General features: G+C 42.7%; 2 protein-coding genes across 8 annotated transcripts in view; both read right to left on the bottom strand.

The window, feature by feature from the left end:
* Positions 1 to 341, bottom strand: part of LOC133388661 (broad substrate specificity ATP-binding cassette transporter ABCG2-like) — a 54620-nt gene extending 54279 nt beyond the window's left edge. For 2 of the 3 annotated variants that reach the window (XM_061634675.1, XM_061634674.1), the window contains exon 1: positions 162 to 340. The gene's annotated coding sequence lies outside the window, so the exon portion shown is untranslated. Of the gene's footprint in view, positions 1 to 161 lie in introns of all 3 variants that reach the window. The other variant, XM_061634676.1, reaches the window with a different exon arrangement.
* A 10827-nt stretch (positions 342 to 11168) lies between these two features.
* PKD2L1 (polycystin 2 like 1, transient receptor potential cation channel) overlaps positions 11169 to 20982 on the bottom strand; it is a 93506-nt gene continuing 83692 nt past the window's right edge. For all 5 annotated transcript variants that reach the window (XM_061634669.1, XM_061634670.1, XM_061634671.1 and 2 more), the window contains 2 exons: positions 17946 to 18093; positions 11169 to 14248 (listed from right to left, as the gene is read on the bottom strand). In XM_061634669.1, coding sequence (XP_061490653.1) covers positions 14042 to 14248; positions 17946 to 18093 — 355 coding nt within the window. In that variant the 3' untranslated portion in view covers positions 11169 to 14041. The remainder of the gene's footprint in view (positions 14249 to 17945; positions 18094 to 20982) is intronic.

The following is a 20982-nucleotide window of genomic DNA, read 5'->3' as shown; positions in this document are numbered from 1 at the left end:
AGTCCTCCCAAAGGCCAGACCCCAAATCCTCTGAAAACAGCCATGCACAAGTAATACAGATTGCAGATAGTTAGGCTGAAGAAGAGTCACAGACTAAGTGCAGCCGATTTTAGAGTTACAAGACATCCTCTCTCCTCCCAGTGCCCAGGGGGCTCAAGTACCTCTTTGGTTCCGTTTGCTTCCAAGGCCCTTCTGCTCAGGTCTCTCCCAAGCAGAGCTGAAGGTGGAAACTGCTATTCTCTTGAGTTGATGCGACTCAGTTCATGGTAAATTGCATAAACGTCTGTTTGAGGAACTCTCACACGCTAGCAGCTTCTGCTGCCACAGCTGGGAGTGTCAAATTACCGCTGTCATCTACCCTGAGGTCACTGGGGAAGAAGTCACAAGCAAAGAATCAGGGTGGCCTTTCAAGAGCATTTTTTTGTTTGTTTATTTATTTATTTATTTGGGCAGGCGTGAGCTTCAGGGAGATGTAAGGTGATGTAAGAGAAAGAAACTTTTGCTTTTGAATACAGAGATATCCACCGTCCATAAATGAGTACACATTTATTCCTCAAGTACCATGTAAGAAACTGCATGCAGGTTGTAAACACGTCTGCCAGAATTTTTCCCATTTCTCTACTGCTTCAACATATGGCCTGCCCTTGTCTTAATTTATTATAAATAATGAACTGAACAGAAATAAAAATCCTTATATCTTCCAGTATCTTGTGTGTGTGTGGTTCCCAATACAAACCAGTGGTGGAGTGCCAGTGTGGTTTTACACACTCTTCCCAGAATAATTACTTCCAATTCCACTCCCTAGAAAATATGTTGCTTCCCTAAATGTGTTTTTCACCGCACATATTATTTTTTTCTCCATTTACTGTGATGCACATGATTATAGAAGACTGTTCTGCAGTGATAGTACAAAACAATCCCCTCCTGTAACGCTTTCCTCTGACAGGAGACAACAGTAGCTCGTGTGGTGATGACAGAGAAGTGGGAGAGGAATAAGGTCTGGGCAGAGAGATAAGAAGCTTCCTCCCTGTGTCCTCTAGTCTAGACATAAATTGCACTGCACCTGCTATTGATGATTTAAAACAAATGGACATGTTTGACATCATGTCTAGTTTGGCCCAGACTTCTCTGTTAGAGATCCCTTTCACAGAAGTGCACTTCCCAGAATCCTCTGGGGAGATAGACTGTTTAAATCTATAGGGAACTCAGATACAATATCTACAGGACTTGGCAGTTGGCACACAGACACTAGAATGGTATGCAGGACAATTCTCCCACATGTTCACTGAATGGGCTTGGGAGGCATGCAGCTTCTTTTTCCCCTCAAAAATTAGATAATTAACATCGGGCTGTCAGCACCTTCAATAATGTTTGCTTGATCATAATAAATGATTGATCTCAATTTCAACCTCCCCTTTATTTTTTCCTCATAACCCAGTAGTTGGTTGATCCTAGCATCACTGCAGAAACAAAATGCCAGCATATAGCCCTTGAGCCAAGTCCACACATCCCACTCCTGCTTATTAGTGCTGTCTTAAGCAGGGATGCCTCTAGGCTCTTTTGTGGGATTCAAATGCTTCCCAGAAATATAGGTGGTTGTCCTAGTGCAATAAAAAAACCCAGACTTCTTGAGGCTGGGAAACTGATGGAGAAATGCGCTAAAAAATGTGGGATTAATGGGATGGCAAACTTAGCAAATCAAGTCAGACGCTCATTATTGTATAACCACCCAGCAAGTAAATCAGAACAAATGCTCAATAAAGACAGGAAGCTTTGTTCACAGTGGTCACTTCTTCTAAATGTATGACAGCAGAGCCAGCCCTAGGTAACATGTATATTGTTATGGGATTGAGGATTGTGATGAATTATTTCTTTGGGTCCCCTTTCCAGCCTCTGATTTGGAAGCTGGGAGCTGGGATCTGCAATGGAAGAAACCTGCTCTACTGTCAGATTAGTTCCATTCATAAGTTAATAGTTTCAGCCACATGTCAAGTGCCCTCATTAACATGTGCAAGGATTGGCCAGGAGAGCAATGTGGACCTCAAGAACTCTTTCAGGGGAGAGGCTCTCCTCCCCCCATCTCTTGGCTGGAGGCCTCCTCATGCTGGAGCCAGGAAGTGGTCTGTGTTAGTGTTAGTCTGAGGAAAGGCTGGGAACGGAAAACAGACAGAGAGACTTTACTTGCTCTCTGCTTCTGGACGCCAAAGCTATGGCCTCTGGGAAGGAAGATCTGGTGGATCTTAATAGTGAGAACACCTCCATCTTATGCTCAGGTTGTGTGTATGTGTAAATAAACCATATATCCAATAAGACACCACAAAGTCCACTGACCGTCATTCCAAGGAAACCAATCCTGAGTAAGCGCTGGCACCCCTGGAAGTCTCACACTGCTCAGGCATTGGGGTGCACGCAACAATACAAATTGCAGTTTCCCACAAAACTGTGTGACTGATGCAGATCTATTATATATTTTCAACCTCTTCAGGTGTATGTGTTCCAAAAATCATGTTCAGCATTCTTATTCTTCTCCTATGGTAGGAATTTACCCTTTGGGGTAACATGGCTCCATGAGGTTAGCAAGACAATTTTCATTGGGGGGGGCAGAAGGGTTGGGGCATTGGTCACTATAAAAGAGGTTTCTGGGGAGAAAGGTTTTCATAGATAAAGACAAAAAAACCCCAATTTATTCATTTTAATTAGGAACTATGACTTGTGAAGTTTACAAAAATGCAAATCAATTTAAATGCAATATTTTCCACATTCAAAATATTTGTGTAAACTAAATAACGGTGACTAGGAAGTAGATGTATATTGTGCAAATCATCCTACCATAATGATCTGAACTGCTAATAAAGCCTAATGCAATGTGATTTCTCTGCAAACTTGCGGAGGAACTGTTCACTTGAAATTCCTTCAAATATGTTACTTTCAAAAACCAAGATTGTTAAGTTTGCTTTTCTCTGATGAAGCAGTGAACACCTGTATGGTGTCAGAGCATGCGTCCAAGTTGAGAATGAATTTTCACACACAGCTGTAGATGCACCAAAGATGAGTCCTGCAGTATACAAAGTGTACATGCGTGGAAAATCTTCCTTGTACAGGTACAATGTTTTAGTAAGTTCATGAACTGTGAGTTGAGTTCTCCTGAGGCAGCTGCTTCCCAGAACTAACTATCCTGGTCTCCGTTGCCATGCCAGGAAAGCAATTAAGAGAAGTTTCACTTTTAAAAATTCAATTAATACCTATAAACATCATTTTTCATAAGGAAATGCTTGACAGAATGTCATATAGGAACTATACATCTCTCTGAAATATAGGTGTTAGAATTAACTGTACAAGCACACAATCTGTTCTACAGAAAGGCCCTGGGCCGGCCAGCTAACTCTGCTTCTGATGGCTCCGCCAGCAAATGTCACTTACCCTATTTTGATAGTACATAAATTCGCATGAGAAAAGTAATAGGGTGAATTATTTATAATTTTGCCATGACAAAAAGAATCCCAAAATCTCAACTATAGTCTGTTCAGATAAGTTACTTAAGAATTCAGAAATTATAGAAACATAATCAGTACATGTTTCTTTTTTTTAAAAAAATCCGTCTCATTCCTGATCTTGATATGTATCATACTAGCATGTATGGATTTTTGATGTACCAGCAGCAAAATTTCAATTTTGCATTTCAATATTTCATAGTAAAACAGTTATTTTAACCTGCAATACTAGATCAACCCGCTGGCTTGCAGCTTTTTTTCTTTAAAAAATACCAACAAACAGAATGGATGATCTGTAAAAGGAAGAAAATTGCACAACTGTCCCTTTCATTTTTGCTGGCTTGTATGATTCAGCAGAAGTAAACATCTATAACTGTGAATATTTAATGTTGTCACCCAAGCCAGGAATGCATAAACAGCAGAAGTACTGAGTAAAATGCTGATGTTGCACTGGACAACTTTTACTTGATATTTGTCTCTTAATTTCTGCATTTCTCCCAAACTGGTTTGCTTTAAAGTTCATTACCCCGATGTTTCCTAATGAATGGGATGGGAGTCTTCCTCTCTACTCCTAAACTGGTTGTATCTGCACCATTTTATAACCATATGACTCAGCAACACTGAAATCTTGTGAGCAGGACTGTCCTGAGTGGCACCAGACTAGAGCATAACCATCTGTATACGGTTTACTTTCCCCAGTGGAACCCTCAGATATGGTCCTGCTGGATTAGGCTGTGGAGTGGGATGCTTCATAGGCTATGTACACAGTTGCAGTCATGCTGGCTCCAGTGTGTCTCCTCCACCTTTGTTTTGTGAATCCAGGTGCACACAAGGCTAGCCTTTCACTGCCCCTTTCTTCTTCAAAAACTTGGAATTTTGTGTTGATGCATTTTCCCGCTAAGCCAGCTTCACTCTGACTTGAAAACTATTTGATTGATCAAGTGTTGCGACTTGAAGGTGTGCACAATGGTAACACTTTGCTGGGGGAGATCCTAAATCTGTGATGTCAGCAGGGAAGGGGTGTTAAGCAGGTACAGGCAGCAACATACAGAGACAGGACTTCCTAGAGAGGCTCCTGTAAGGGCTGGGTAAAGTTAGGTTTAGTGGAAGTGCAAGGTTTCATTAATCCAATGGTGCGATTGTTCGCATTCATGTTAATTTTGCAGTGTAGGAAATCAGGGAGCCTGCACAATGACCAAAAGCTGTTTTACAGGAGCCTCCATCACACCAGAAATGGCCTATTTATTATTTCTTCTTGATGGCAATATGCAGCCGACAGAGCAATTCCTAGAGAGGCTCCTGTAGACAGGATGCTGTTAGGTTTATGGAAGTGGCAAGGAGAAATGGAGCTTCCGGAATACTCACAAAAGGAAAAAAGGGAAGGTGATGATTTCGGGGGAGGGGGAGTTGGAGGGATAGAAGCTTCACCAATAGGAGATGGGGTGAGTGGAGGAGTAGGGAAATCAGGACAGACTACAGGCTCTTGGAAACAAATTTAAGCATAGTGATGTGTACCAGATTTGCAAAATCAAACTGAAACACAGGAAGAAAAAACAGCATTAATGCATTTTCAACCTGTAACGAGTACACAGATGTCCTGAGCTCCCTCAGAAGGTGAGAGACTCCTCAGAAGAAACACAAGGGCAGTATCCAGTAGGGTTGCCAGGTCCATGGCCTGAGACTGATCCTGTATCTTTAGGAGAAGAGAAAGTCAGCCAAGTGCAGGTGTTCTTGCAACAGTGTAATGAGAAAAAGCACAAGGTGGAATTCTCCCTTCTCCATGCACAACTTTTAAAGATACAGAAGACCTCTTGGAGGCAGGGCCTGGCAAGCACTGGGGTTTTTATACTGGAGTTGCTGAACCACATCCCAAACCTCAGCTGACTCCCATTGTTCACCTGCAACCAGACCTTTACTCCCAAGAGTCCTTTACTCCCAAGGAGTGCCTGTAGTCGGGCACTCCTCTGGATGTGCTGGAACTCTGTCTAGCATCAGAGGCGATGCCTCTACATTGGGCTTGGGGGTTGTTCATCCTTGATGTCAGAGGCCAAGCTTGCCCTGGATGCAACAGCTTGTCGTGTACCTCATCATAGGACCCTGGCCTCTCACGTTCTGATGGAGCCTGGGCCAGGTCCAGGTCCAAGACCAGAGCCTCCTGGTTTTCCTCCGATGAGGACTCCTCTGATGAGGACCACCCTGGCTGCGACCATATTTTAAAGAGTTGTTGCCCTTTTAAAATGAATATCATTCTAGGTAGGCACAAAATGGTGGCTTCCACTGGGAGATATGGACAAGGCAATCTGCAATGGACCATGACACAAAGTCACACTTTGTCCTCATTAATTTATTAAATTAAATTTATTAAAAACAGATACATCCCCCAAGTTTGATACAATTCCTAATGCAATTTAGAATTTCCATGTCACTCACAGCTACATACTCAAGATAAAGTGAACTGGCAGAACTCTCTTTAACCACCCTGCTGAATTCACAGGCAAGATGGTAAAAGAGTCAGAAAAGGGGCAATGAACAATTGGATGTATATGGAATAAGGTTTTTTTTTAACAAAATGGATGGGATTCAAGGGAAATAAAGCAATGGGTATTCTCAGTACATCCAGTGACAGGGAGGGAAGTTCCTTGCTGAGCGTAGGCTATATGGTGGCCAACCAGTTTCAGTATCCTGTGGAGAAGAGATCAATGCCTGCTTCCCTCCACCCCAGAGCTCTCTAACAATGGTTGAGAAACCCTTTTGATATCAAGGAACAAAGATTATTTTTAAAGGAGCAGTAAACAACCCCACTTGCATTATGATGTGTATGGAAGCAGGGGGTGGGGGAAGGCAGCCTCTGTCATCTCTTCCTTCCTGAGGAAAGAGCTACAGAGAGCTCCCGCTCTCTCCTCCTGCTGTCGGCTGATTAGATGGGAAAGGACGTGTTGGTGACCACTAATGGGCAGCCACTTAGTAATTCCTTTAACCATTTGGATGTAGAATGACTAGAGGACTACCAGGGTAAATGCTCGTATAGATGACTGAATTGTAGAAGTTCTGGCGAATAATTGCCTTGCTGAAATTCTCTTTTGTTCAGCTGTTGAAAGTACAGGAGCTCTGATGGCCCCCATTGTTTCTGGTCATCCTATACGCAGTCACTGTATCTGTGAAGGACCCCTTTAATTGCAAGTCTGCTGAACTCTTGGTTAAACATACATTAGCTGTTCAAGACCCCATATACCTGCCTCATCGATGTTCATGTGTGTTCCTACACTCATCCATTAACAACTAGGAATTTATCCCTGTGTTTTTCCAGTATTGCATGACGGGCAAATGAAATGTGCATTTTATCCTGGCAGAGGAGGTGTTCAATTGATTCGGTGAGAAGGGGTTGGCAAAAGGGTTGTTAACTTTTTCTGGTGGGGCTTTTATGCCTTTTAACTGCTGCGTGATAGGTGGAAATCTAGCAGATGAAGCTTTTCCTGCTATAGATCTGTAGAGCAGGAAAAACCCATTTCTCTGCTCATTATTATTCTTCCCATGTGTTAAAGTCACAGAAGCCTTGTCAGGGAAAAAGCTGACACCAGAGTTTTCCAATAAAAGAGACCAAGGGAAACTGAATAGCCAGTCTTATAGGGGTAAAATAATAATAATCATAATAATAAAATTTTATTTATGAGTCGCCTATCTGGCCGAATTAACGGTCACTCTAGGCGATGTACATTTACATAGTAAAATACAATAAAAACCAATGAAAACCAAAACAGTAATTAATGTACCAGTATTAAAAGCAACCTACCCCAGAGATCCCATAGGCCTGCCTGAACAGCCAGGTCTTCAAGGCCCGGCGGACACCTATCAGGGAGGGGGCATGGCGAAGATCAAAAGGAAGGGAATTCCAGAGGGTAGGGGCCACAATCGAAAATGCCCTCTCTCTGGTCTGTACCAGCCTCGCTATCTTAACTGGTGGGACCGAGAGAAGGTCTTGTGTGGCTGATCTCGTCAGGCGGCATAATTGGTGATACTGGAGGCGCTCCTTCAGATAAACTGGGCCGAAACCGTATAGGGCTTTGAAGGTCAACACCAACACCTTGAATTGGGCCCGGTAAACAACTGGTAGCCAGTGTAGATCTACTAACACGGGAGTGATATGATCACGGCGACGGCTGTTCTTAATCAAACGTGCCGCCGCATTCTGTATCAGTTGCAATTTCCGGACCGTTTTCAGGGGTAACCCCATGTAGAGCGCATTACAGTAGTCTAAGCGGGAGAAGACCAGGGCATGTATCACCCGTGGGAGCAGATGGGCAGGAAGGTAGGGTTGCAGTCTCCTTATCAGATGTAATTGATACCAAGCTGCCCGGCTGACTGCCGAGACCTGAGCCTCCATGGACAGCTGGGAGTCAAGAATGACCCCGAGGCTGTGGACCTGGTCTTTTAGGGGCAATTTTACCCCATTGAACACCAGGTCTATATCCCCCAACCTGCCCCTGTCTCCTACGAGCAACACCTCGGTCTTGTTGGGATTTAGTTTCAGCCTATTCCTTCCCATCCATTCACTTACGGATTCCAGGCACTTGGAAATGGTGTCCACTGCCAACTCTGGTGAGGACTTAAATGAGAGATAGAGCTGAGTGTCATCCGCATATTGGTGGCACCGCAGCCCAAATCTCCTGATGATGGCCCCCAGCGGCTTTACATAGATGTTGAATAGCATGGGGGAGAGGATAGAACCCTGTGGCACTCCACAATTGAGAGGCCAAGGGTCTGAAACCTCATCCCCCAATGCCACCCGTTGGTGCCTGTCTGAGAGATAGGAACGGAGCCACCGTAAAACAGTGCCCCCTATTCCTAATCCCTCCAGGTGATCTAAAAGGATACCGTGGTCAACGGTATCGAAAGCCGCTGAGAGATCCAGGAGGACGAGGAAGGTGAATTCTCCCCTATCCAACGCCCTCCTCATATCATCCACCAGGGCGACCAAGGCTGTTTCCGTTCCATGTCCAGCCCTGAAACCCGATTGGAATGGGTCTAAATAATCTGCTTCATCCAAGTGTGTCTGTAACTGTTTAGCCACCACTCGCTCAATCACCTTGCCCAGAAATGATAAATTAGAGACTGGGCACTAATTAATTAATTACACTTGTATTCCACCTTTCCAAATGTTATAGTTGGATGCCATAGTTCATAGAGGTCTAGTTGATACTTGACGTCTGCCTGTCCAGCTATAATGGATCCTGAAGAACGTGGGCAGAGTTCTTTGATAGGTGAGACCTCTCATGTGTGTGCTCGGCCCTTGTCATCAACTCTGGCTTATTGATGATGCGGGGCGGGGGGAAATGGCTCAGTGGGTAAAGGCAAAAGTGAATGCCTTTCTGTAGAGGGTGTGATTCCATCATGCCTAAGATGGATGGGGGGGGGAGCTCTGTTTTTTAAAAAACAACAATCCTCTTCTTGAGACCCACCATATTGGATCATTTCTAGCCAGTCTCCAATATTCCATTCTTGGGCAAGGTGCTCAAATAGCTGGTGGCATCTCTGCTTCAGATGTTCTAGATGCAATGGTTTATCTAGATCCATTTCATTCCTGCTCCAGGCCTGGTTATGGGATGAAGAGTGCTTTGGTTATGTTGGTATATGATGTCTGCTGTGCTGGATCAGGCTGCGCACGCATCCCAGTGATACTTACATTAGGCTGCTTCTAGACTGTACCTATTTTGTAGGTGGGATTCAGTCACATTCCAGCAGTTAAACTGGATTTGCTGCTCTTATGCAACAAACTCACTTTCAAAAGAAATCAGACTTTTTGTGGTAAGGAAAATCGTGGGAGAATGAACTGCAAAGTGTGGAATTGTAGAACCTCCCTGCAGACAAATCAGAAAGAATACTCAATAAGCAGTCAATGCTGTATGAATCAGGATGAATGCTCAATAAACAGGCTGTCTGCAAGCAACTCCTGCTAACTTGTTCCATTGGTTTCACCAAGGCTTGCAGCGATATGAGTAGCAATAATTACAAGTGTCTTCTCTGGGCTAGCATCCAGGAAAGTTTTCTCCCAAAAGCTTTCTTTGAAAAGGAATCAGCCTTTGACAGTCTAATTACCCTTATCTCTCTAGGTCTTGAGTTGTGTAATGAAGGTTTGCACTTTTTCTGTGTTTAAACAGGTTATCTTTTATTTTAGCTTCTCCCAGTAGGATGTGAGAGTTGACACAACATGCAAGATTATATAGTGGCAGCTGCCTTGATTTTCAGGAGCAATGTCCAAGCTAGTCCACAGCCTGAATTAACATGTCAGTCGACCCAGCCTTTCATAGCTATATTTTATTCTTCACTCTCATCACAACATGATGCCAGAGGCTTGTGAGGCCAAAGTTCTCACAGGCTGCTCAAAAATATACTCTCTCCCTGTTTGAAAAGGAGTGCTAGATATTGAGTTAACCCAGATCCCTCTGCGTCTGTGGTGGACTTAAAAAGAGATTCACCAACTGCCCCTGCTGCTACTAGCCCTTCCTGGCAAAACTTTCTCATTACCAGCAAACGAAACACCCTTTCGTTTGAGGAAGGGATGGTCAGGGGTCAGGAGGGCTCACAAACAGAGACAAGATAATCTGACTCTCAGCTGAAAATGAGCATGCGCAACATTTTATACATTCCTGACAATGCAGACAAATGGCTATTTGTGAGGCCTCTCCTGTTTTGGTTATCCCTGCCATGCCTGTTTGAAAAGGTGAGGGTTTTGCTTGAAAGGGTGGTGATGGAACTAGTAGGTGGGGTGGAGACTGTGGAAAGACACTCCCCCCCCCCAGCCTTACTTTTGAATGATTTGGAGGAGAAATAATCTTGAGGTTTTCAAGCCTTGCACTGGATCACTCAAAAGCCCACATGATTTGTATGCATAGAGAGGCCAAGCACAGCGTTGGGACAGCTCCATGCCCCACGCCATGCTGGACCTCATCACACATATGTGCAGAGATATATAGCAGTGCATCACAGAAGGATGTACCATAATAATATGCTTTAGAGAAAATCATCCTGGAAAGAGAGCAAATAACAAAGAGGTGCACAGGATGATTAGATCAGCTCCCACAAATATATTGTTGGCCTTGCCTTGCAGTTACCCCAAATCCAAAATATACTGTGAAAATGTAGAAGTAGATTGTAACTATCTGGTAAAGATACTGTTGCATTGATCTGGTGAAGATACAGAAATAAAAATGCAATTGTCTGCTGGTTTGTGTACTGGGGACATCTAGTGGTTTATTGAGAGAGGTGCCCAATAAGCTTATAAGGAGGATTCAAAAGGAATAGACCAGTTTTAATGTCATAACACACATGTGGAAGCTGATGAAAAGCACTTCTCCAGAGAGCTGTTCCAGGTGATACATATAAAGTTTCAAATCCTCCCTCCCTATGCATTTGGCCAAGTGTGTGCAGCATCTCTGTATCTGTGGTAATCTCTGGGGCCGGCATACTGCATATGTCTGGGGCAACTCATGGCACACAAAGATTGCATCTCCCATGTGGAGCACCTCTACAGAAAGGTGTTTTTGTTGCATGTAGACCAACAAACACTAAACAAATTACATTACATCAAACATTAAAACAAATCTATTCTTGGATTTCATTTGATTAAGGTCATTGGGTATTTATTTGACCAGCATTGTGATAAGAAGCCTGTTCCTTTCAAACATTCCGGGGGGGGGGGGAAGAAGGAAGGTGTGCACATATTGTTCCCTGAAAAATACTTTATTCTTTTCAAGTTACATTATGCCTTATAACTAGAAGCATAATATGATTACAGGGATACAAGAGGTCACAGTGGAAAATACAGTAGGTGACTGCACTGCATAGCAATAGCTATATAGGAAATGGTTTGTAGCATTATTGCTACCCTAGCCTGGAGTGACAATCATTATGCATCACACAAGAGCAACCATTGCAGGGATGGGAAGACGTGACAGATGATATCTAATCTATTCATCAAGCATCATAAGCATCATAGAGATGCATGTATTGGTTTGTATGCATGACAGAGGCTATGTCCAAAACATGACTGAGTGGAGTTGTGTGGGTCTGAGCAGACAGCAGATGTACACAAAGCTGATGGCGGCATTCACAAGCAAAACACCCCCAAGACAAGAACAAGGCAAATGGGCTTTGCATTGGGGGTCACGTAGGGGTTAGAGAGGGGTTGGTGGGACACAGGGAAATGACATGGGAAGTGATAGCAATAAGTCCAGCTCTGGGGTGCAGTGGCATAGCCTTGCATATGGCTTTGGGCTCTGCTGGGAGAGAGACACAAAACAACATTTGGAATTGTAAGTTAAAATATCTTCAACATCTATTTAAAGGAATAGCCAAGCAGAACATGTTTAATAGACATAAAAGCATTTACAGCTTCCATCTGAAGCAGCAGATTTGTACCCCATGAACATGTAGCAAACCCTGGGCGCTTCCAGATTATCACTGCTTCCATGTATGATTCAGTCACGTACCAGAAAATACAGATTGTGCAATTAAAGTTGATTTGATTTGGTGCTATTGTGCAACAAACCTGCCTCCCCCCAAAACTGGACTTTTTGCAATAAGAAAAATGATGGGGAAATTCCTGGAAAGTGTGGGATAAAAACCTGGTATAACTTCCTTGAAAATAAATTAGGATAAATGCTCCATAACAGCCAACACCATCTAATCTCCCCACAAGCTTTGTACAAACAAATCAGGATGAATGTTCAGTAAACTGGTCATGTGGAAGTGGTCAATATATGATAAATACACAGATACCAATCTTGCCATGTGTACATTCTACCTTGCCTCGCATAAATGTCTGATTTGATTAGTCTTTCAAATAGATGTTACAAATATTTTATTTTTACAGCATCCAGAAAAAATACCACTCAGTTATATTTATTACAATCTATAGTGTGGGCATGATTTTCCTGCACTGAAGTGAAATCCGTGTAGAAAAATAATTTTTTGCAAATGGCAACAACTTCCAGACTTCCTCAGGAGCTTTAGATCTGGTCAGGATTTGGGTCAATTTGAAACATACAGAAGCCAGTTGCAAAATTTGGATTCAGATCTGAAATCCCATCCCCAATACCCAGAGGCTATATCTGTCATTTTCCATTACAGCTGATCACATGTAGCCTAACAGATAAAGCCTGGCGGTTGCACTTGTCTTTTATCTCTTCTGGGGGCAAATTAGATGCGACTTTAATTGCATTTTTGAATCTCATGCTTGGGACTGACCACAAGGTCCCCTATCCAGATCTGGCTTGCACTGTGTGAAGAAGGGAGGGTTATTAATAAATAATAATAAACTTTAATTTATAGGCCGCCTATCTGGCCAATGGCCACTCTAGGCGGCGTACAATAAAGCACGATAAAATACATGGTAAAATATGATACAATAAAAACAATATAACCAGTACAGCACAATGCAAAATTACAATATTTAGTAGAGTTGTCAGTAATACAATTCTGAAGCTAGTTCACCTTAGAAGTCTCAAGTTCATAAAGGCCTGATGGAAAAGCCAAGTCTTCAGGCCTCGGCGAAATATATATAAGGAAGGGACATGTCGAAGATCTATTGGGAGGGAGTTCCAAATCGTGGGGGCCGCCACAGAGAAGGCCCTCTCCCGAGTCCTCACCAACCCAATCACTTTAGTTGACGGGACTGAGAGGAGGCCCTGAGTGGCAGATCTTGTAGGGCAGCACAATTTATGACGTTGGAGGCGCTCCATCAGGTATACTGGGCCGAAACCGTACAGAGATTTATAGGTTAATACCAACACCTTGAATTGAGCCCGGAAAATAACTGGAAGCCAGTGTAGATTGTACAGCACTGGGGTAATATGATCATAACGGCGGGTGTTCGTAAGTAGACGAGCCACCGTATTTTGTACCAGCTGTAATTTCCGGACTGTTTTCAAGGGCAACCCCACGTATTCTGCCTCCTACACCATTTAGCCACCGAAAATCATCCTCTCCCTCTTAGCTTGTATTTGCCTCATTTTTTAAAAAAATACATAAATAATAAATAAATACTTAGGGTGAAAAATGAGACGAGGGACTATTTTCAGCAAGAAAATTGTGTGAAGGAACTGTGTCGCCCTCCTGCCTCTCGGGAGCTGCCGCCCCCGCTAACACCACCTTCTCTTTCTTGGCGGTGCCGATAACGATAAGGTTGGTTGTTATTTAATTTTATTTGTTATTATAATGTTATTTGTTATTTAATTTTTGTAAATTATATTGCTCTTATTGTATTTTTATATTGTATTTATTTGTCTTTGTAAGCCACCTTGAGGGCCTTTGGCTGAAAGGCAGGGTATAAATAAAATTTAATAACAACAACAACAACAACAACATCTTAAACTTTTCCTCATTCCACCGTTCTGATCTGGATTGGGGCCCCTGAGGCTGCTTTTTGTAAAGTGTGAAACCATGGGATTAAAAAGCACAATTAGTCATGCCTAGTCTTTTCCCTGGCTAGTCTAGGAGTAGTACCATAGCAGAAGCTGAATTGTTTTTGAAGTACCAGTGTGTTCAGAAATGTGCTAGAAGTCCATATTAGACTGCAGCAGGATGTTCTTGGGCATCTGAGAGCCTGGTAGCTCTGTCTTGGGCAGGACAGGGTAGATAGCATTGCTGGTACTCAAAGAGTTTACACCGACGTTGTTCTCCTGCACCTCCGATCCACCTTCTTCCTTGGTGACCCACTCAATGTTCTGAGGAACCAGACTTGCTTGGCTGAGCTGTTCTTCCTGCAGGCAAAGAAAAGGATAAGACAACTGCTGATTTAGAGGCTTACTGAAGAAAGGGGGAAAGTACTGGCATGATTTCTTTCAATGACAGATAGATGGCAATAAATGGGGATGCATGGAGCCTCCCACATCTCGTAAGGTAGATATGGGAGGTTCATATCAAAGGCCTTCTTCAGTTGCTACTAACTTTACAGGCCATGTAGGTGGCAACCAGGGAAAGGACCTACTATGCAATGACAACCTGGCATTTCAATGCCCTCCCCAGGATTGCTTGCCTAGCATCCAGTCTGATGAGCTATATGTTTTAGTGATCAGTAGCTTTTATGTGTTATCTACTGCTGTTTTTCATTGCTTTACTGCTGTTTTAGCTTATTGAGTTTATTGACTATTTTTTTTTTGCATTTTAATCTTATTGTGATTTAATCATACTTTGTGAGCCACCTTAAAAAATTAATTATAAGGAAAGATATACATTTTAAAAATAAAAAATAATATAAAAAAGGGTCAGTAGCTTCATGTCAGAACCCATGGTCTTTCTTTTGCCTGGGACATGTGGGAAGAGGTAGAATGGTGTGCTGTGAGAGTAGAGGTAGTTGTCACATAGGGTGTATGTAGACTGGTCAGTCTCATTCCTTTCAGTGCTATCATGGATCGTTTAGAGTGGCAAATGATCAAACATTCTAGAGATGAAGAAAAGAGTGCAATGGGCAACCTCCCACGGGGAATCTTTTTACTCCTGTAAACCACAACTCCAAAGGGAAATGTGAGGTGGAAGTTGCAAAGGAGGTGCCCTCATCTTTCCCCCCGCCCCCAGATATCATTTGGACATACGAATAATGTTACCCACTGCCTGGCAATGTTAAGTATTTTGACAAACTTACAGATCTTGCAGGAGCAGGCCTGAGATGTAGGAGGGAATGGAATGCCACAAATTATTTATTTATTTATTTATTTCCATTTCTATACCGCCCTTAGCCAATGGCTCTCTGGGCGGTTCACAGCAAGGAATAAAATACAATACAGTGACATAAAAATCAGATAAAATCACTAAAAACATACAACTTGAGCATTTAACCACTTGGTATAAAATTAACTTAACAATAAACATTAAACATTAAATGAACTGTGTATGCCAAAAGGGTCCTGAGTGCATGATAACTAGTGCTGGATGTTTGCATCCTGGGTTCTCAACACTGGACTGGGAACTGTGCATGCAACATCAAATAGATTATGAGTGAGAATTAGCAACTTTAACTCACATAAATTGGATTTTATGGATAAGACAAGAAAGCAGGGAATCAATCAATTTGAGCAGGAGTGGGAACCATTTTAGTTTCTTTTGGAATGTGCAGCAAAGTAGGAGGCAATCCATTCCCTCTTCTAAAGCTTCAGCTAGCTTAAGTGTGAGTAATTTCTTTGACTGTTGTACATATGTTAGTGTTGGTTCTTTATTTGTAAAGGTTTTGTACCTTTCCCCCACTCCAAATAATAAGAAAGGTTTTAGAAAAGGTTTAGTATGCAGTGGGGTTACAGTGACATACAATGGGGAAACCAGGCATCCAGCAGCTTTTTTGAATATAGAGTTCCTGACACACTGGGAGATGTACACATGGAAACCATGTTTCTGGACATGCATTACTCCCTGCCCAATTGGAGCGATGGGAAATAATTCATTCAATGCACCCTTCATGCTTAGCCAGTTCTTAATATCTTAACTTGCAGAAGCATGGAGTGAAAGGAAAGTCTTTAGAACTTTTAAAAGCATCCGGATCTGGCCATTGGTGGGGGCAGGACGGAGCATTTGTTGCCTGACTCAGAGGTCCTCTTCTCCACTATATTGTGTCATTTCATTTTCCTCTGAGTTTCAGGCCTGTCCTACAAACTTTGTAATTTCTATCAAAACAAGCATTAGATTGCTCTGGATCAGGGTTCATGAGTGACAAACTATGCACTGTTGGCGGGGAAGGATGACTCTTTGTCAAAGAGCAGAAGACCCAGTTCACACCTTACATAAACCAGGGTTTTTTAGTTGTCCAGGGTCATGGGGGGTCGTAAACCCGTTAGTGTTTTGGGAGCAGGATCCAGGGTCCCTATTGATGCACCAGCCACCGAGAAGAGTCCTTGTCCTTTTGTGCTGATTAGAGCCAATCAGAGTGAAAGGAAATGAGCCAGCCACTAAGAAGAAGACTCTTCTTGGAAGCTAACTCACAGCCTCCCCTTTCATGCTGATTAGCTCCTAGGGATGTCTGTTGCAGTGGAGTGTGGACTTGCAAGAGGACAGGAAGAGCAAGGGAGACAAGGGAAGGTGGAAAAGGGGGCATAACTGTAACAGAGGCATAGAATGACTATCATGAAGGGACCCTGTGTGATGTTCCTGTATTAGTGTAAATAGGGTAAGTGCTGTTTGTATAGGAGATACATGGTAAGTAGAATGAAAGAGGAGGGGGGAGTGAATGGGCAGTAGAATGCTGGATGATTGGCTGAATGTTTAAAATGGCTGACAGTATAAAAGGAAGAATGGCAGGTAAATCTGGGTGGACGTTGGTGGACGTTGGTGAATGTTAGTGGGTTGTTTTGGTGGGTTTTGAGAGGAGATTGTGTGGAGAGTTGGTGGATGTGAGGAGAGGGTGGAGTTCGGATTAATACTAAGACCAGTACCTCAGGAATAGATGTAACCATATGCTTCAGTGCCTTTATGAAGAAATCTTGTTAACTTTGTTTATTTAATAAATACTGTATTTGGTTTACCAAAGGCCTGATCCTTGGCTGGGGTTTCACAGACCAGAAGGGAGGGTAAGGTAATGACCAAGGCTGAAGAGTGACAAATGGTGGCAGCAGGGAAGGGAAGAATAACACCACAAGCAGTCTGAGTAAATCAAAGGGATTGGGACAGCTTAAGCACACAGTCACAGAGGTAACCTAATTGAGGGAGACTCAGGCCGAGTCTCTGGGACTACTGGTTATAGGACGTGACTGGTGGTGCTGGCTAGCAGGGGGATCTGTTGAGATCTGTGCTAGAGCGGGGAGAGAAACCATAAAAAAGGACAGTCCGGACTGGTGGAGTCCCTGGTGGTGCCTAGAGACAGGCAGTAACCACGAGCAGGTAGGAACCTGACAGGGAGAGCCAGGGAAGGGCGTCACACCCTGCACTTCTGAATTTGCCATAACACTACTGCATAAACCATAATTTAAAACAAACTATGGTTCAGCATGAATGAACAGTGTGCTGGTACACAATGCCCAAAAGTTCCTGGAGCATTCCTCCCTTACTCCTGCTGCTGCCATGCATGAATCGGGCCAGAGACTGTCTTGTCATCTGATCCCAGGCTTGTGGGGGTTTTTTCTTCCAAACAAACCATCAGCAGAAAGCGAAGAACAAAAACCTTGAAACTTTGGTTACCACTCATAGTTTGTCTGGAAGATGCAAACCATGAGACTGGGTTCAGGTGACACAACAAACCACACTCTAGTTTGTCTTTGCCATCACGTGGCAGTAGCAGGAGAAGAGGACGACTTCTACAGGAACTCTCGAGCAGCGTGCTCCAGCACACTGTCCATTTGCATTGAACCACAGTTTGTTTTAATGTGACATGTGGACCAGGCCAAGGTCTTTGCTCCACTCCTTTGTGTGGTGGGTAAATGTGGATTCTGCCTCCGGGGTAGATAGGCCATGTAATCTGGACCTCTGGATACCTACTTTGCTCATGTTGTCAAGAAGCTTGCTCATTGGGTTTCTGTTCTTTAATTTGCTTCTCTCCAGGCCCTCCAGCTTGATCACCAAAGCTTCCATCTTGGATATGACACTGCCAATGGAATGTTCCAACTGCAAAACCCGTTGCAGGAGTCTGTGGAAGAAAGTAAGAACCTTTGGAAACCCTCCTTCAGGGTATTACACAGGATTTGTCACTGGACCAGGAAGATCCCTGGGATCTCTTCTGGTATATAACTTTTATATGGTTCTGGTAAAGGGAGTGGCAATCTGGATGAAGGCTTACAACAGTCTGATGTTCTCTTTAAATCAGCTAGTTATTAGAATTAAAATTTAAAAATTGACTGGATTTGAACTGTCTCAAAGAAATGAAACTGACAAACTCAAAGTATTTTGATCCAGATAAAAAGATCCATGTGGACTTATTCCTTGCTGGGATCATAAACCAAGGACATAAATCAGATGCACATTAAGATGTGAAGTTATATATTTCCACTTCATTACTTTTAGTGAGGTGTACATTTGGATATGTATCTGAAGGTGCATGTTTTTGTGAAACTAGTAATGTGTAAATTACATGTGACTAGAGGTGGAAGTTGGGGAAAGTACATCACAACATGCAAACTTTGGAATCCAAGGTTTGGATTTTGCTTCTGAGATTTTAATTGGGATATTGACAACTGGGTTGTCAGTTCTGAACCCATATCCTGTCTACCAGAACCAACATTCTTTGCCAAAGCCAGTTTTACACCAAATATGGTTTCATATGCTGGAATGGATATTAAGTTTCTGAACATGTAAAGCATACATTTGTGGGATAGCAGTGATAATGGAATACGCCTTATGCTACAAGCCACCTGCTTCGGTGGAGATTACAGGATAATGTGCACATGAGGACTGAGAGCTCCCCCTTTCGCAGGAGGGCAAGAAGGTGTTTAGGGGACACTTCCAGGTGCTGCAGGTAAGAACAACCACTGCTGTATGCTGTGTAGGATCCACTGGATAGCTCTCTGCTGAAGCTGTTAAAGCAATCCAGAATATCTGGGGCAGAAAGTGTTACACCATTAACAGTTACAAGAATTCAGGGTGAGATTTAAAATATTTGGATAGTTGCTTTTGCTACTGGTAAAATCTCTGAGATCAGCGGTATCACTAGCCGGGTGCGGGGAGTGTGGACCGCACCAGGGTGACACCATGAGAGGGGGGTGTCACCCAGAGTAGGGTTGCCATATTGCCCGGTTAGCCGGGTTTTACCCGGATTCTTTGCATGCCACCCAGCACCCGTTTAGCTGGCCCGGATTCTCAGCTTTAATTTTTTTAAAAAAATAAGCTTCTAGGTGGTCCGGTTCTCGAGATATACATAAAAACGTCAGCCCCCCTGTTAAATCTTTTTTTAAATTACTGTATAGCACTTCGTAGCTTTAACCCCACCCGTTCAGGATTGCAGCCAATCAGTGAAGTGTTTGGTTGACCTGTGGCAGTGTCTAGTAAACCTCATTGCAAGGCCAGAAAATGGTGGTTTCCCCCCGTTGATCTGAAAATCTCATAAATTGGGTAAGTATATACATTTCAGTTTTTTCCCCTCTTGTGTGTAGGAGTCAGATCCTGGGCAGTGTTTTGAAAACCTTCCCAATACTTGCTTTTGTGGGGGTAAAAGCATTGCTAATCCCATATGTCCAGAGTAAATCCCATTGAATTCAATAGGATTTACTTTTGAGTAGACATGGTTATGAATGTGCTGAAAATCAATGGGACTTTGGAGTGAATGTAAAAAAGAATTGTGTTTGTGTTCTCTTTCTGTGCCCCCCCCTTCAGTCCTATTTTAAAGCAAGTAGGTAGGGCTTACTTAGGTATTACAGTTTTTATTCTGTAGGAAACTAATACTGATTTTTTTAAAACTAATACTGATTTTTCTGCAATGACCAACTGGTTTGACAATAAACTATTATATGGGCTGTATGTATTTATACATCTGCAGTGTGTGTGTGTGTGTAGTCTTTCCAACAACCCTGTGAGGTAGGGTTGGAAACCAAGGCAGCTCACAACAAGAAATAAAGCCATTTGAAATCCAGTAACCATAAAAACAAGTATAAACAGTTGGAAAACAGCGTAAAGTGGCATGATTCGGAATTTTGGGTTGTGTGAATGAAGTTGCTTATCACTTGAGGTTGCAGTTCTGTCCCTGTTTGAGTAAGTTCCACTGAATACACTGGGACTTGCTTCTGAATAAATAAACCTAGGATTGCACTATTAATATCTTTACAGTTTGTGTAAATAATAAATATATTTGATAGTCATGTTTGTATAAATATTTCTTCATTTATCCTATTTTTGGTTTTTGGTTAGGAATCCTGACTGGTTGTGAGATGCTTACTTTTCTGCCTTACTCATAGGAATCTTGTTGTGGTTGGTATGGTATTACATTTAGGAAAGTGTTACTGCCTTTTGTGTTGTTTTTTCCCTATTTGCATTTCACTTATCTTTAACCTCACTCCGTTACAGCCATAGAAGCAACAGCAGCATATGCAAGATAATTAACTCCCATTAGTGATAAGAGCAAGAATTTATAATTACTATTTTAATTAAAACAAGAGGTTTATCAGTACTTTGAAGAGGACCAGATATTTATTTTCTTTCTGAGCCCAGGACTGGGTCTTTCATGATGCCCGGTGGGGGGGGGGGGAGCTGGAGAGTAGTCGATAAGACAGACATCCTGGCATTGGTAATCTAATTAACAAGGTATGTTTGGGGTTGTTGCACACTTCCAGGCCCAGTTTCATTTTGAGTATGGAGGTGGAACCTGTGTAGATGTGATTGATCAAAGGGAGAAGAAATTTTGAGTTAAGGAAAGCTCTGCTTTTATAAAACCTAAGAAACATACAGATACTTTGAATGTCTGAGTGCCTGCACCAGTGGAATACTGGAGGAACTTGTAAAACTTGCTGCAACAGTATTTAGAACTGAGCATGTGATGTGAAAGACTCCTTTTCCTAACATTTTGGCTTGTTTTTCTCCACCCACCACA

Source organism: Rhineura floridana, chromosome 7 (genome assembly GCF_030035675.1).
Source record: "Rhineura floridana isolate rRhiFlo1 chromosome 7, rRhiFlo1.hap2, whole genome shotgun sequence".
Lineage (NCBI taxonomy): Eukaryota > Metazoa > Chordata > Lepidosauria > Squamata > Rhineuridae > Rhineura > Rhineura floridana.
Note: the sequence above shows the minus strand (reverse complement) of the source record. Positions and strands in the feature narration are given on the sequence as shown.